The sequence below is a fragment of the Anguilla rostrata genome, chromosome 7, assembly GCF_018555375.3.
Source record: "Anguilla rostrata isolate EN2019 chromosome 7, ASM1855537v3, whole genome shotgun sequence".
Lineage (NCBI taxonomy): Eukaryota > Metazoa > Chordata > Actinopteri > Anguilliformes > Anguillidae > Anguilla > Anguilla rostrata.
The window spans coordinates 45,569,214-45,586,560 of NC_057939.1; the positions used below are offsets into that span (position 1 = coordinate 45,569,214).

A 17,347-nucleotide genomic window follows, 5' to 3' on the forward strand; every position below is an offset into this window, starting at 1 on the left:
TAGCTTTAAGTGAAAATGTGATCTGTTCTGCAGATCACTGAGGGAACCTTCACCACTGTGTCTGGGTACCTGCTGACACACCCGTCTCTCTGAGAGCGCTGCTGGTGCTGAAGGTATTTCTCAGTGTGTGACCAGCTCTTCTCTCTGATTGGTTCCCCTAGTTGACATCATGGAGTTGGCTGTGGACCTTCTGAAGCTCTTTCCAACTGAGGTCAGCGGGGTTTCGGTGTCCTTGTGCCTGGCTCTGCTCTTCCTGGGCCTCCTCTACTGGTGAGTCGCGGCCGGGCCGCTCCGCTCTAACAGGGGGACCGGAACGCGTAGGCTAATTATCGCGGAGCACGGCGAGGGTCATTACAGCAAGCGGCCTGCTACCGTCGCACTTTAGCGCGAACGGGAGGACAATGGACCCGCAGTCAAAGAAACAGCCCCACGCGCGCTGTCGAGCAGTTAGCCGCTTAAGCGCTCAAACGGATACGGGCTGCGCTAGTTTAATTTTAGACCTGCATTAACCGGAGATCATTAACCTCTGGACCAGGAGACCTTCGCGCAGAGATAGCATGTTGTCATGGGAAACAGGAAGTGTTGTGCATCAGTTTCCCTTTTTTCTGCATGAGGGCAAGACAGAACATTCTGCACTGGGGGAAAGAATGGGGCCTGGGATCTTATTTGTAGCTGCGACAGCCAGCCTTCATTTAACTTTGGGATTCCCATGCTTACAGAGCCCATGACTCACCTAATGACCAGCTTACAAGAAAATGTGCCCACATGTTCAAATATGGAATCAACCTATGTTAACATGACAAAGCAAGTAGAGGTGACTAGTACACTGTTTAATGTGAAATGTGTGGATAGCCAAAAAAATCATCTCCTCCATATTTAACTCATGGCCCACTAGAGCAGAGCTACCCAACCCTGTTCCTGGAGCTCTGCTGAAGTTCTCATTTCGACCCCTAATTTGGCACACCTGATTTTAGTCTCACAGTACACAGTTATAGAAGTACTGGTTTAATGACTTTGTGATTTTATGATATACAAGCTTCTGTTATTGTTAACAAGACCAGGTCAAAACCTAGTACATGGCTGGACCGGCCAACCAACGGCGTAACTTCATAACCCGGCCGACCAATGGTGTAACTTCATCACTCAGTCACTCGGTCACAGACATTCGCGTTTATAGGGCTGGCCCCGCTGTTGTGGTCCAGCCAAAAAATGTGTTATAATCGTGCAAAAAATAAAAATTTTTGGGATAGTATAGTGGGATAGTTGTGCACATCTAGATTCTGGCAGATGCTGTACTTTTTCATGATCCAAGCATCCGTGGAGAAAGTTCTCCACGTTGCAGAGGTGAGCCAGAGTTCTGGAGAGAACTTGGCGCTCCTGACGGAATGTTCTGGATTCTCTCTCCCTTTCAGCCGGAACTTCTTGTGCCATTCCCTGCATTTTTTTCCCAGGCATCACACAGCATCGTCTGTTATGCCACTTTTCACACTCACTCCGTTGTTCCAGGCAAATAAATTCCAATCCGCTGGCAAAGACTTGGCCTCCATGCGCGTCAGTCAACTGAAAAGATGGCCTGTTACGTAAGTGCCTCTCAAATGAAGATTTATGACTGAGGATGAAACCCAGCTAATGTGGGGGTGCACAAGCTTTTTTTTTCCTGAATGAAAACAGAAAACGTTTTCAGATTTTAAAAGTACACTTGTTTGTGTAAACTAGTGATGATATAAAGTAGTAATGTGATGACATCACAATAGCTCTCTTTCGGCAGTGCTTGTAACTGAGAAGTGCTGTGGCATCACAGTAGTTCCTAACTGACGATAATGGATTAGAGACAGGATAGTTCTCAGGTCTTCGTGACACTGTGTCTGACAGATGGTCCATGAATTCTGCGATATAGCACATCCTGTTCTTTCTTCTGTCAGAATTCACAGTAGGCAGGTTCAGTGAATGACCGTCGTGAAGGAGAATATTTTTGTTCCCTGAACTGTACTGAACTCCATTTATCTTTTAAATGCAATCTGCAGCTCCCTGCACACGCGACTGGCGTTGAACTCTGAGACTCCCTTGGAGTGCGTAACCTCCTGTGCTCATGATAGAGTGTTAGGACGGTAGAGTGCCACCTACTGGCCGCTGAGCTCCCATGAAAGTCCAGTACGGGTAAATCCATTAAGCCTCTTCCCCAGACCTTCAGTGAGCCCTGAGGGGGGGAGGGGATGGGAACTGCACATCCTGTTCCGTTCTGCCAGCTGTGAAGTTTGATCATGTCATGTTGAGAGGATGGGTAAATTCAAAGGCCCACTTGAGCCTCAGTGGTAAAGCCAATTGAATTGTGTGTCTGTCATCTGTGTCATTCTTGTCTCCCTTCTACCCGTCTGTGTGTGCTGATACAAGCCTGTATAACAGGGCTCCCTAACATTGGCCCTAGAGAGCCGCAGGGTGTGCTGAGGTCCCCAACCCAGGTCCCGGAGAGCCACAGGATCTGTTGGTTTTCCTTATCTCTCGATCAATTGAAGTGGTACAGTACGCAGAGGGCCCAATCCTGACCTGTGCTTAAGTGCATTTTCCACATAACTCACCATTGGAAAAAATGAAAGACGTTCATGAATGAAATGAAAGACCCGGCTACTGATTTCAAGGTGAAAACAAAAACCAGGAATTAACCGTGGTGCCAAGCCGCGGGGTCCATGATAAATGACAGCAGAGCTGGCAACATTAATAAGATCCAACCTTTAAAGTGCAAGAACAGACATGTATATATAGCAAACGCTAAAAATAGGAGCACTTGCTAAATGACGAAGTGTAAAAATGTAACAGTCTTTAGCGGAGCGAGGCTTAGCTCACGCACGGTAGAGAGCGAGGGATCCGGTGTGTTTGAACAAGCAATGGCTGTTATGGGAGGGGAGGCAGAGCAAGTGCTGATTACTGTTTACCGAGTGTAAGTAATATAAAGAGCTCCAGCTGTGTTCTGGGTGAGCACAGCCTCCACTCACATATTAATAGAACAGAAAGATCCAGAGGGACCGTGTACTCAGAACCCGACACACACACAGAGCGTATGTGAGAATGAAGAGGAAGGAAAACACACACGCATGCACACACACGCAAACAAAGGGTCACACCTGCAAACACACTCGCTCACATCTGCACACACACACAAATCAACCTCTGTGTGTGTGTGTGTGTGTGTGTGTGTGTGTGGTATTGGTGTATTGATTTGTATGAGGCCTGCCCTTTCTTGTTTTTACATTACATAGAAGGTCTGGTAAACCCCTAAGGTGTGTGTGTGTGTGCGCGTGTGTGCAAGCGTGCATGTTTGTTTGTGTGTGAGAGACAGATGGTGCACAGGAAGTCTGACCTGATCACTGTTTACTTTATGTTTGGGTCTAAAGTTCTTAATCTGAACTGGTACACCTGCCTAAGAGCACCTCCCAGCATCCTGGTAACCCAGGCAACAGCCCTGTAAGGGAAAGACCTGTCAATCGCTGTGCCTTTCTGGACCTATTACATTCTATTAATTTAGCAGTTTTTGTATTTCTGAGACCGACACTCATATTTTTTGTACGCTGCTGTGCATCAGATTGTAATGATTGTAATTTAATGTAATATGTCATATGGAAGGTGCCGTTCGTCGCTGTAAAAAAACCTGTGTAGAAACCAAGGTGTTTTTTGCGTGGTTGTTTTGACGCAATGCTTTTGTCTCAGCTCTGCTCGTACTTCCTGTGTGGTTATTACCAGCGAACACCTGCTTCGCGATAGCATTTGGGATCCGTTTTCCGCTCTCCGTTTGGACTTTCTCTGCACGAAAGTGCTTGCGCTTGCTTTTACTGCTCCTTAGCGCGAAAGCGACAGACGTGTGGTTTTATAGTTATTGTTATTTTTACGACCTTGCCTTTAAAAAAGCAGATTGGATTCGCGGTAGCTGTGGTTTGCGTGCGCTCGGTTGAGCGAAACCTTCGTGCCCGGACGCTCGCAGGTCACCCCCTCGGCTACCTCGCTGCATTATTCATACGTGGAAACTCCGACGAGCGCGAGAGGAGACTGTGCAGCGGCCCGCTACTCGCAGATCCGTCCCCCGCCACCCCTCGCATGCTGCCGCCGCCGCCTTTAAAGAGCTTTCGTTTGCCCACACACATCCACGTGTGCAGAAACTGAGCACCTTTCCCTTTCCTGTTACCCATCCCCCACTGTAAGCAGATGCACTCTTTCCACACGCGTTTGGCCTGCCAAACACAGTCTTGCCTCTTTGTCTAGAAATGTGTTGTACAGCTGCACCTTTGCCGTTGCGTGGTTATTGGATTGAACTGGAGGATACCCATAAATAACTCTGTCAGTGACAAGGCTGACTGTAAGTAAAGTACTGCACATACCCCTGTCTTGGCCCCGCCCAGGGATGCAGTCATTGGCCAAGTGAGCGAACGGAGAGTTTCACCTGTCAGTCTGCTCAGGCCACTGTCCAAGCTCCATTTAGAGTTGGTCACCCTGCAAGGACAGATACAGTACACAAGTGCATGCCCAGAAGATTAAACACCCATACAGAACACCCAGCTCTCACCTTCCTGCCAACACCGTTCACAAAAGTACATCAGAGCTTAGTTTAGGCATAAAAAACCCAACTCATATTCCAGAGTATTAGAACTATCAGTAACACTAACATTATTTTGAGCTGCTGGTCAGGCTCAGTAATGTAAGACTACGAGAAGCCTGGTCAGGGTCATATTAATGAAAGGTTATGAATCTGACTGGTGTCAGTATGTTTCAAGGAACATGGAGAAATGAATTAAGACATTGAGAGCTGTGCTGTGACAGCTGTTTAATTCAGTCTTGTTGTTTCTGATCACAGCGCCACCGTTGTAGGTAATGCTACCAACTAGCTGGCCACCTATGGCAACACATGGAGCTGGCAATAGCCTGTGGATGTGGAGTGTTAGCCATGCTAATGTCAAAAGCCATACAGGTTTGTTAAAGGTTAGCTACAGCTCTGACTAACTGACATTAATATTCCGACGAATGTATTAAATTGGTTACACATTCACGAGAACAACTTCTAATCTGCCGGTAGAGGGCTGGGCCACAAGAGATCAAAACTTGATTTGAACTGAGAAACAGAAAGTACATTCTGAAAGTTGCTCTGGGATAAAAGTTTAAATTATTAAGTGAATGCTGGTAAACTCACAGTCAGTCTGCTGGTAAACTCAGTCTCATCCTGCTAAATGCAGTGACGAGCTCAGCTCAGTGTCTCCTGGATGACCCGCTGACTAGCATCGTGCACACTTTATTGAAATGAAAGTGGTGTGGGTTAAAAGTTACTATGCTGAAGCAGCCAGAACATCAGTAGAACATCAGTAGAAGGTTATTTACGCAGGAGTTACGCTCAGCTTCATGTGCTCAGCGGTTCTCCTGCAGATGCACGAATCCCTTTACAGTCACTTTCAAACACCGTGAAACAATGTGAGTTTTTTTAAGGATGGCAAAAATGCAGAAATGCTTAAAAAACAATTTGTAAAAATGAAGATTAAGACAGTAAAAATCGAATAACTAGAAAACCTAGAAGCAACTATAAAACGACAGTCAGGGAAAGGGTTGCGTGCTGTTAAGATCAAGTGTATGAAAGTAGGTTTCTGAACAGACGTTTGAAGGAAGATAGATTTTTTGCTGCTCTTATGTGGAGCAGATGTGAAGAAGAAGCTGTAAGAAAGGGCCAGTGCAGAAATCACAGACTGGCGATGAAAACAGCTGAAGCACGATGAGGTCACGACGACGGCCAGTTCGCACGTATCAGAGGGTGGGTTGGCTAGCGGTGACGGCTACACTCTTATGTGCGCGCTCAAAGGGAAATTTAATTTACTGTATGTCCTGTTCTGAAAACAGAGTCATCAGTCTGGTTATTATACCGGCAGCTGTTCCCGTATATTTAGACAGAAACAAATATTGCCATAATGGAGCTATAATTCACGCTGATTTATTGTTTCGGGGCCTGTTTGCGTCGGTAGTGGCACTTACCGTTCGTAATTATGCGTGTGCCAGGACTAGACCTGCAGTTGGAGTTTTTTTTTATTGGGACAGAGGGCGAAGTCCACCTGGCGGTTACGTAAATTGGCGATGCGACTCTGAAGGCGATCTGGACACCGTTGACGCAGAGCAGGTGTACCTGCCCCGTCTGCGCGTCGGCAGAGAGCGTAGGTTAGCCAGGCGCTCTCATTTTGGGTCATGTGTGTTTACAGCCAACACCGTAGCTATGGTGAAACGCCATTCCGTCATTGCAGGCGAGTGTTGACAAGTTTCTGATAGGACCCAACCTTATTGCAGTGTTCTATTACAGCGTCGCCTTGTTTTGATCCAATGACCTTTTCATAAATGATTTAAACTGCGAGATTCACCTTGCTAAAGGGAACATTTGTCCACCTGGGAACCAGGCTAGCGCCCTCCTGGATACGAGCCTAGTCCTGCAACCGCTGTTCTACTCATCCAGACAAACAGACACACACTGGGGCCCGCAGTCCACTGGCTGGGGGCTGGAGACATACTGTCTGCCTCCGTCTCCGCCCGTATTTCCCTCCGTAAATTCCACGAGACGGTTAGAACAAGCGACAGAAGACGCAGCCGAACAAAAGTGTGTTTTCCCACAGAGAGCTGTAAAGCCCCTGTGCTGAAATAGTATTAAAGGACCTGCATGTCAGCAGAAACGGTGGTAATGAATAATTCATACCTTTTCTTCTCTTTTTCATTCGGTGGAAAATTTTACATTCCCCGAACAAATAAATCCTGCAGGTGTCACAATATCTGTGTGTTCGTGTGTGGCTCAGTGCTTAGACAGCATAACTGTGAGATTAAGACTGAATAATCTCTCTCTTCCCCTCTCTCGCCCACGGTTTCTCTGTCTCTCTCCCTCTTCTCTGTCACCCCTCTGCTTTCTCTCCTCTGTCTCACACTCTCTCTTTCTCTAGGTACTCGATCTTCCCCTACTCTGTGTTAGCGAGGTGTGGTATCAGGCACCCCAAACCGATGCCCTTCTATGGAAACTTGTTCCTGTTTCGAAAGGTGAGTCTCTAAAGCTCTGGCCCAGTCCTCTAATCCCTCCCCCTTTCGCTGAAGAATTCAACAAGGCTCAAACAGGAGGGGCTATCTCTGTAGTCCATTATCAGAAAAATGGCACATAATTGATCCACCAGGGTATGTGAGTAGGCATTGGACTGCACAGGTCACTGACTGGACTACATGGGAGGGCTGCCACAGCGAGTACTACATTTCCCACAATGCCGCCTCATCACCAGGTCAGAGAGGTCACTATGTGCTGTTAGTGATGTGATGTCACAGAGCCAGTCTTCAGAACTGCAGGAGTATTATAGATGTGACAGCGATAATCACAGGTGAATGCTCAGGGAGAGACTGGGTGTGGAGGTTTAACTGGGGGTGAGAGGGGGAGGGGGTTGGAGGCACAGTGCTGGGGGGGGGGGCCTCCCCCCCCACCCCCTCTAGGCTGGAGGAGTAATGCTCATGCCAGTCAGGCTGCAGTTCATTAATTTGTTCATTAAGGAAGATTCACAAGTAATGACTTATAATATCCCCAAATAGATTATGCATATTGGAAATTACTTTATTTTTATGATGAATGTGTAATGAAGGAAGGGAAAGCGAGGAGGGATAGTACACAATTACCAGATATATAGTGTCTCTCTTTCTCTCTCCCTCTCTGTCTCCCTTTGTGAATGATGTGAACTGTTGTATTGTGAGACCAGGCAGCAGTGTTTGCAGTATTTGCAGCTCGCTGTCACAGGAAGTGGAGCATTCTGTGCAGGAACAATGCAAATCTCTCTCCCCCCAGTTAACTGAATCCCTCACTCCCCAGCTAACTGAATCCCTCACCTCCCAGCTAACTGAATCCCTCACTCCCCAGTTAACTGAATCCCTCACCCCCCAGCTAACGGAATCACTCACTCCCCAGTTAACTGAATCACTCACTCCCCAGTTAACCGAATCTCTCACCACCCATCTAACTGAATCCCTCACTCCCCAGCTAACGGAATCCCTCACTCCCCAGCTAACGGAATCCCTCACTCCCCATTACGAATCCTCACTCCCAGCTAACGAATCCCTCACTCCCCATTACGAATCCCTCACTCCACTGAATCAGTCATATTTCATCGCCAGTTAACTAGTAATCCGCCTTTTACAAACCTGTCTCTCTGCAGTCTGTGTGTGTGTGTGTGTGTTGTGTGTGTGCTTGTGTGTGTCCTTTCCTGTGTGTGTGTGCCTGTGCTGCTTGCTGCGTGTGTGTGTGTGTGTGTGTGTGTGTGTGTGTGTGTGTGTGTGTGTGTGTGTGTGTGTGTGTGTGTGTGCGTGTGTGTGTGCGCGTGTTGGTGGGGTGTGTGTGTGTGTGTGTGTGTGTGTGTGTGTGTGCGCGCGTGCGCGCGCTTTCGCATGTGTGGGCTGATACTTTTGAAAAACCAAATGTATATCATACACTGTGTATCATATGCTCTCTATAGTTATTCTCTTTTTTAGTATATCATACACAATCTATAGTTACTCTATACGAATATATCATGCACTCTATAGTCACTCTGTATTAGTATGTCATACACACTACAGACTCTATAGTAATTCTCTATATTAATATATCATACACTCTCTATGGTCACTCTAAATGAGTAAGCAATACACTCTCTGTATGTCCTCTCTATGGTCACTCTTAAGTTACACTCATTGCATTAGTAATAGCACACATGCATTTTAATTCCATGTCTGAACATATGTTTGGTTACATCCTGATCCCCTCTTCCCTCTAATCCACATCATTCGATTCTCCCCTCCTTCCCGCTAATACATTTCTACTCTCCTCTCCTCTGTTCTGCTGTCCTCTACCCTGCTCTGTTCTGTTCTGCACTAATCTTCTGTCCTCTCCTCTCCCCTCCTCCCATCCCCTCCATTAAGCTGATCTGTTAGAGTCCGTTTCTGCCATGCGCTAGGATAAACAGCGCATTAGCAGCAGTACCTGGCTGCTTCTCTCAGCCGATGACCCAGAATCAGAGATTTCCTGGGGGCGAGTTCCCAGCAGTCTTAGCGGCAGCCCCTGGCAGTCCCACACTGGCCCCCGATCGGAAGGGGCTCTCCTGCAGTGGGTGCGAAGGGTTGCTGGGGGTATTTATAGGTTGCTGGGGTATTTATGGGCTGTAGATATTGATGGCGTGTGGGCTAATTGAGGCTTTCCTGCTCCTCCCAAGCCAACAGGTTGTCTGTACCGTCTGCTTATCAGACAGCTGGGCTAGACAACCGATAAAACATCTGTTTTTTAACAAAGAGCATCATTTAATCACCTCTGAGGAAGGCTGGTGACAGGCACGGGACGCAAAGAGCTGCGTGGTGTTCTCGTTTCCTATGACAAACTCCTAACAAACGGGCTTCAGTTTTCACGGTGTTGTGTGGAGCGATTTTATGAAAAAACCTTCGCCAGACAAAATTTTTGCACATCTCTGGGGTGGAGAATGCCCCACCCCTGTTTTCTGCAGCACTCCCCTTCTACAGTAACACCTGTGTGTATTCACGGCCTGTGTGTGTGTGTGTGTGTGTGTGTGTGTGTGTGTGTGAGAGAGAGAGAGGTTCCTGTCATGCTTATTGCATGTTCCATTAGTCCAGTTGCCTACTCTTCACACAACCCCCACAAAGAGCCTTTCATGACTGTACACTTTCAGACACGGGGCCCCTCTTACTGTACAAACCTGGACAGTGTGTGATACTGGGGATCTGTGCGTCACTGCTTGGATTTCATTACTGTTCAGCCTGCTGTGGTATCAGCTGAACAGAGCTGTAGCTGTCAGTGCTAGGGGCTACAGTGGTGCACTCTGGGTAATTTGCATGTGGTGGTGTGTAAACTCGTGGGGGTGGGGGGGCGGGGGGTGAATGTGATGAAGTTGTCTTTGTGTGCTGTCATGTTATCGCATGGAGTTTTGTCACTGGCAGCCCAGAGGTAACCAGCTGTGTCTTAAAATAGTCCGTTTGTAAATTCAGCTGAAAATGATCAGAGTTAGACTCTATATATTTAACTACATTTTATTTTGTTCGGTTTGCTTTTCCTGTTTGGAGCTGTTTAATCTTTGTCCTGTTGGGTTAGGGTTTTACTGGTCGTGTGTTCTTCCTGGTTTGCAACTTTTAGTTTTCTCTTAGAGCAAAACTGCCAAATTCAGCCACAAGTTGTCAGAAACTTGGATAAAAATCTGAGGGTAGCCTCAGCTGATGCTTTTGATGACAGAATGGAGAGCGATAATACTTGATCAGACAGGCCTGTGCCAGCTGCCCAGGATGTGCAGTTCTGTGACATGATGACTGCGCAGCTCTGCAGACTGAGAATAGGCACCATTTCAGAGAGCGCTGTGTTACACATCGGTAATGAATTAAACACAATACCCCCGAGCTGTTGATCGATAATGGCAGATCGATACCTAATCGATTCCTGAAACTTTGACTGCGCTGGCCTCCTTTGCCTTCCAAATGTTTCCAACTTTTCTCAAAATGACTGATGTGACTGCCCAGAGCGTTCTTCTCCAAAGCGATCTTGCCCATAGTGAAATTATCCACTGAAGCTCAGACCTTGACCCACACTCTGACCCTTGACCCCTACCCTGACTGCTAAACCTAATGCTAACAATATCAATTTTCTCTTGTCATGTTCCTGTTTCTAAGCAGTTTCTGTCTCCTGCAGGGCTTTTTTGACGCTTACACGGACCTGATAAACACATATGGGAAAGTGTGTGGGTGAGTGGACAGCACGGTGTTTCTGCCCCTGAGTAAGGCCTGCTAGTGCAAGTGCAAGAGAAAATGTAAATGCAATTGAAAATGCAAATGCAATTGAAAATGCAAATGTAAAATCTTAGTCCTGCCCTGGTTGCATTCTGCATTTCTGATATCAACTGCAAGGGAATTATTTGATTATCTGTGTTTTAATGTGGTTATATGATACAGATTGAACAGGTTGAACAAAGAAAGCTTTTTTTTTTGTAAAATTGTGTAGGTGGAATATTTTTGACAAGTAAACAAGTTACAGAATTTAAGCGAGTTACAGTATCAGTAATCTGCCCTCACTTGGCAGATCAAGAAAACTTAAGAGGACAGCTGAAGATTATGTGCATAGAGGCGAATGGAACGCAGAAATGTCAATATTACCTCAGTTTCTCAGAGAAGCCGCACCGCCGCCACTGATGAATAATCACACGCCTTCCTGCCCCCACCTTCAGAGAGGCAGAACAAAAAATGTCACCTGCTTGGCTTTGCGGCTTTCTCTGCAGTTTTGGTGATTTGGTCACAGGGGTGTGAGAGGAGAAGACGGGGTTATGAGGTGCGGGTGGGGGGGTGCGGTTTGTGGGTGAGAGTACGGGGGGGGGACGGGTGGAGGTATGGGTGGGGGTATGGGGTGGGAGTGGGAGTATGCGTTGGGGGTGAGGGTACTGGTTGGGGGTAGGGGTACGGGGTGGAGGTGGGGGTACAGGGTGGGGGTGGGGGTGTGAAGGGGGTGTGTGGAGCGGCAGTGTGCAGGAAGGAAACCAGTTTTCTCCTCATTTCCCTGTTAAAAGGGGGAGAGAGACAGTGTTGAATTTCCCTTAAGCTGCAGAAGCAGGAAACAGGAACCCGGAGGGGCTAGAGAATCCCCAGAGGGAAACACAGGGTTTACTGTCCTGCAACGGACCTATGCAGGCTGCTGACTACAGAGTCCTCCTGCACCTCAGAGAGAGGAAGGAAGGGAGAGAGAGAGATCGTATTCTTCATTCATTTCATTTTGGGAAACCCCAGAGGTGACTGGGGACCAGATTTATAGACTGGGGAAATAATCCTTATTGTATAATGTATAATGCTGACTGTAATCACCGGTTATTCCCACTCATCATGTGACTCCAGTTTTTGTTGTGTTTCACTAAAGACAACTTTTTATTTCCAGCAATAAGCAACAGCTTGTGTCAACACACTGTGTGCATAATAAATCATTGTCAAACCAATAGCGTACAATATGGGATTTCTCACAACAATGGCCTTCGGTATCAATACAGGAAAAGCAAGACAGAACTGCTCAAATTAAATGTGGAGGTGTGGGTAGTGGTGGCAGAGGTACAATCCATACAAAAACAGAGGCGTGTAAACATGTTTTACATAGGAAATGAATGCATGTAGATACGTACTTGCAGATGTTTCACGAACATTTTCTCACTCCTTGCTGATTTCGGCTCTGTTTGTCCTCAGGTACTACCTGGGCCGTCGGCCCGTGGTGGTGGTGGCCGACCCCGACATGCTGCGACAGATCATGGTGAAGGAGTTCAGTCTGTTCCCCAACCGGAGGGTGAGGAGGGGGAGAGGGTGAGGAGGGGGAGAGAGAGAGGAGAGAGAGAGGACTCCATTTCCGTTTCAGTTCAGGAATTGCACTGAAATTCAAGTATTTGGAAAAACACTCACAGAATTTTACATGCAATCTTTTGCAAAATTCCAGTACGGAATATTTTGAACACTGCCGTATATTTTCTTTCCTTGACAAGGAAAACAGTCCTTGAATTCCCTACCGGACAACAACACCAGTCACCTTTGTGAGAAACCCTTATCTAAGATAGCGCAGTGTGTTGCTGCTGATAAGGCGAGTGTGTACGTAGCGTGCTGTAAGGCCAGCGGTTGCTTACGTTTGTCATCCTGAAACCCTGACATTATGCACAGCCATAAACTGACCATGGGTTAATGATGCAGGCTAAAATCGATACGGGGCCAGGCATAACAGCGCTCAGTGAGAGCCAGGCTACAGACGCTGCTGTTAGCATAACAGCGCTCAGTGAGAGCCAGGCTACAGACGCTGCTGTTAGCATAACAGCGCTCAGTGAGAGCCAGGCTACAGACGCTGCTGTTAAGCGTTGTGTGAGCGTGTAATTTTGCATTTGTGTGTGTGTGTGTGTGTGTGTAATTGTGCATTAGTGTGTGTGTGTGTGTGAGTGTGTAATTGTACATTAGCGTGTATGAGTGTGTAACTGTGTGTTCGTGTGATTGTGTAATTGTGCATTAGAGTGCATGTGATTGTGTAATTGTGTAGTGTGTGTGTAATTGTGCATTAGTGTAAATGTGTAAGTGTGCATTAGTGTGTGTGAGTGTGAAAGTTTACGTGTGTGTGTGTGTAAGCGTGCATTAGTGTGTGAGTGTGTAAGTTTGTGTGTGTGTATGTGTAAGTGTGCATTAGTGTGTGAGTGTGAAAGTTTACGTGTGTGTGTGTGTGTAAGCGTGCATTAGTGTGTGAGTGTGTAAGTTTGTGTGTGTGTGTGTGTGTGTGTGTATGTGTGTAAGTGTGCATTAGTGTGTGAGTGTGCATTTGTTCCTCTGTAATCAGCAGGCCTGTCTCTCCTCCCCCTGCAGACGTTCGGCAGCTCTACCAAGCCCATGAGCGACTGCCTGCTGATGCTGAAGGATGAACGCTGGAAACGAGTCCGCAGCATCCTCACCCCGTCCTTCAGCTCCAGCCGCATGAAAGAGGTACAGACACGCCCCTCCTTCAGCTCCAGCCACATGAGTGGAACAGACACGCCCCCTCCTTCAGCTCCGCCCACAAGAAAGATATAGGCATGCCCCCTACTTTAGCTCCACCCACATACCCCTCCTTCAGCTGCGCCTGCATGAAAAGCACACACACAAACTTATGGAATTTTATCAACTTTCACGGCTTAAATTATTTACATATTTATCCATTATTTGACCCTTTCAGTCACATTTTTTAAACTCAGCGCTGACTCGGGCTGGCCATTCCCACATCCTGTAAACCCACCCCCCCCGAGTCCAACCAATCAGAGCACGAAGGAGGAACCTGCTTCGGCTTAAGTTGTGTTTACCAATGAGGTGTTGTTTATTAAACTGGGGGAGAGCTGTCGGTCTGCATGATTAGCCGCGGGCTGTGCCACTGCGCAGAGGTGTAATTAACCACGAGCTGCGTGACTGCGCGGAGGCGCTATTAACCACGAGCTGCGTGACTGCGCAGTGCCTGGAGAGTGAGCAGGGTGAGCAGAAGGGGTGCTGGGATGGTCACTGCTGACTGACTGAGTTTTGGAAACTGTGGAAGGGTGATACGCCCACTGCAGTGGGTTGCTATGGGACTCTTTCCACTCTTTGGGACTCCCCTGCATGGTGCTGGAATTCAGCATTATTAGAGTAACTTTGGGCCGCTTAAGCACAAGTGTCAAGGGAGAGAGTTTTCGGCCTGCTGAATACTTGGCACTCAGGCAAGGGAGTTAGGGAAAGGGATACGTCAATCCTTGCAATTGTATCCTGTGATTGGTCCTCTGTGATTGGGGCTATGTGGAGCTCTGTGATTGGAGCTCTGTGAATGGGGCTCCGGGACAATGGCTTTGCATCTGAGCTATAGTGGATAAGGGAAGGCACCAGGCTGCTTTTCTCCGCTGATATCTCACTGCAGATCAGCCAGCACAAAGCAGATCTTACGCCTGCCGCTTGCTTTACGAGATTATGAGCGTGCGCATGCATATTCATTTACACGGCTGAACACACACGGTGAGGACAGAGTCGTCTGCAGGAGAACGGCACGCTTGTCAAACAGCACCAGTGCTTTGATGCGTAGCATCGATACCACACAGCGCGCACACCTTTCCAAGGGACACGATTGGTTAGTTCACCTGGTTCACGAGAGGACTGGGTGAGGGTGGAGCCTAGGACCAGATTAGTAACAATTAATGTGCTGACCAGTTGTATCATATTGTTAGAAATTAAGAGAAATCGTATTGCATCATGTCATTGTTCAGAGTATCACTATTGTATTGTTGTATCATTAGACCCCTACTCCACACCCCCCTCTTCCCCATTATTGATAGGCACCTTTCCCACAGATCCACCTGTCACACAGCTAACCTGGTCTCTACGGAAACAGATAGACTGTAAGGTTCATGCTTCGGTGACCTGCACTGTTCACCCAGGAGGCACAGTGCACAAAGTCAGTCTCCCTCCCCAAACAAAACACACCCTTCCCACATGACCAGTGGGAGGGAGGGGGGCCTGGGGCTGGTGTCGATCTTGATGATTCATCCCTCATAAAAATAGCTTGTTAAAAGAGCAGAAAAGGAAAATAGCACGCAACTCTGGTGGAGAGCAGCTACTCGGCTAGACAGACAGACAGACAGACAGACAGATAGAGAGAGAGAGCGAGCGAGCGAGAGAGAGCAACCACTCAGCCAAAAGTTTTTTTTTTTTCCCTTTGTTCCCTCATTCCTGCGGACGAGTGAAGCAGCACCAGGCTTATGAGGATATAACTGCGTCCAGAGTCTGTGAGGAGCTGTAACCTGAGCTACAATGCGACTGGCTGATCTTACAAAAACAGGCCCTCTGTGTATGTGTGTGTCTGAAAGTGAAATGGTGGAGAGAGACAGCGAGATAGAAGAGACAGAGATTGGCAATAAGTACAAGTGTATTTCATGCCAATAAAGCATTTTGAATTTGAATTTGAATTTGATTGAGAGAGAGAAATAGAGAGACAGACTGACTGGTATAGTTTACGGTGGGGACTGGTTAAACAGTGATTTGTGTTTATATTCTCTGAGCTCCTCATTAACTCTGAAGCAGATGTGTTATTCTGACTACACGGTTGGGGGGAGTGTGTGTTTGTGTGGATGGGTGGGGGGGGGGGGGTCAAAGGAACAAGTAGCTGGTTTCATCTCACTCTCACTAATCTTGGCAAAAATATTCATATTGACTGGAGTTTATTTGAAAGTCTACTTGTACATTTCTGGGGTACTTACTATGCCAGATCTAATATTAGTTACTTTGTCACTGAAGTATGTTGCAAATTCCTCGCGTTTTGCAATGGAAGCCTGGCTGATTAAAACGGAAACTGGGACTGGAGTTAAACCTGCAAGCACTGTGGCACGCCAGGGCTGGAGTTAAACCTGCACACACAGCAAGCCCTCCAGAAGTGGAGTTAAACCTGTAGACACTGTGGCCCTCCAGGACTGGAGTTAAACCTGCAGTCACTCTGGCCCTCCAGGACTGGAGTTAAACCAGCAGAAACTGCAGCCCTCCAGGACTGGAGCTTTTGATTCCTGTGAAACAGATACGAGCTGAAGATGCTGCTCTGTCACTTGCAGATGGTCCCACTGATCCACACTGCCACTGAAACGCTGATGGGAAACCTAGAGGGCTATGCCCAATCAGGAGAGAGCTTTGACATTCACAGGTGAGCCCTCCGCTCTGGTGACCAGAACTTAACTGTGAGATGGTGGCATTTATGAATATTTATAAAGAGGCGTGGCCAAGTAACGAACATCCATTTCCCTTTCCCCCTGCACCCCTTGTGAATATTCATGAGATGCATTAAACTAGAGTGTTTCAGCTAATCATGCTATGGAATCTGTGAATGAAATTCAAATCAGATCTTTAGGAAAACCTGCTTAATTGCTCTCCACAACCATTATGGTTGTCTAAAGGAGTAAAAGGGTGGCAATGGCAAATATTAGAACTGGGCTGTTAGATATCTATGTGTTGTGATTGCAGAGCGTGATATTTACGGCTTGGCTGAGCAGCACGTATGAACTTCGTTGTTTCCGTCGCAGGTGTTTCGGCTGTTTCACCATGGACGTGATTGCCAGCGTGGCCTTCGGCACCCAGGTGGACACCCAGAAAAACCCCGATGACCCTTTTGTTAACCACGCCCAGAAATTCTTCTCCTTCACCTTCTTCCAACCATTCATGTTCCTGCTCAGTAAGTTCAACACTCCTACTGGACTCCTACTAATTCTCTGGGAGGACCAGCACTGAAACACGGACAACGGTTACTGTTACTGGTGATAGTAAGGTTTTAGTTCATGGTGAGTGAGGTTTTCAACCCCGCAGTAGGAAGAGAAATGCTGAGCTGTCAATCACAGATTTGTTTGAACCAGTCAAAAGAATTTGCTTTCCACAGCAACAGAGACAGTGATTGTCACCTACCAGTGAGCAGATAATAGCTCTTCCTATGACACCTCACTCCCCAATAACTGATGTCTGTTCCAAGTCCTCAGGCTACAGTTTTGTGTCACAGAATACAGCAGTCGATTGATTGATTTACTAATTGATTAATGGACGCTGAAATAGGAAACGCCATGTTTGCCCTTCCGGGCACAGTCACACCAATCCTCCAGCAGAAATTAGGTCACCAAAAATCCACAGATTTTCTTTATTGCTGTGGATGTCTTTAAAGAACCATGTGTAATCACAATCATCCAAATAATGCACCAGATAAATAAATACTATGTATCTTATACATCAGAAGGCACTGTCTTAGTTTTCCTGTTTATAAATGTGGATGAAGTGTACAGCTTTTACCTTGTGGCTGAATGGGAACTTAAAATATGAC

At 47.1% G+C, this 17,347-nt stretch overlaps 1 protein-coding gene across 3 annotated transcripts in view; it reads left to right on the plus strand.

Annotated features, from left to right (window-relative positions):
• tbxas1 (thromboxane A synthase 1 (platelet)) overlaps positions 1-17,347 on the plus strand; it is a 30,943-nt gene that overhangs the window by 6,200 nt on the left and 7,396 nt on the right. For all 3 annotated transcript variants that reach the window (XM_064344659.1, XM_064344660.1, XM_064344662.1), the window contains exons 2-8: positions 162-270; positions 6,945-7,038; positions 10,697-10,749; positions 12,226-12,322; positions 13,372-13,488; positions 16,101-16,189; positions 16,566-16,714. In XM_064344659.1, coding sequence (XP_064200729.1) covers positions 170-270; positions 6,945-7,038; positions 10,697-10,749; positions 12,226-12,322; positions 13,372-13,488; positions 16,101-16,189; positions 16,566-16,714 — 700 coding nt within the window. In that variant the 5' untranslated portion in view covers positions 162-169. The remainder of the gene's footprint in view (positions 1-161; positions 271-6,944; positions 7,039-10,696; positions 10,750-12,225; positions 12,323-13,371; positions 13,489-16,100; positions 16,190-16,565; positions 16,715-17,347) is intronic.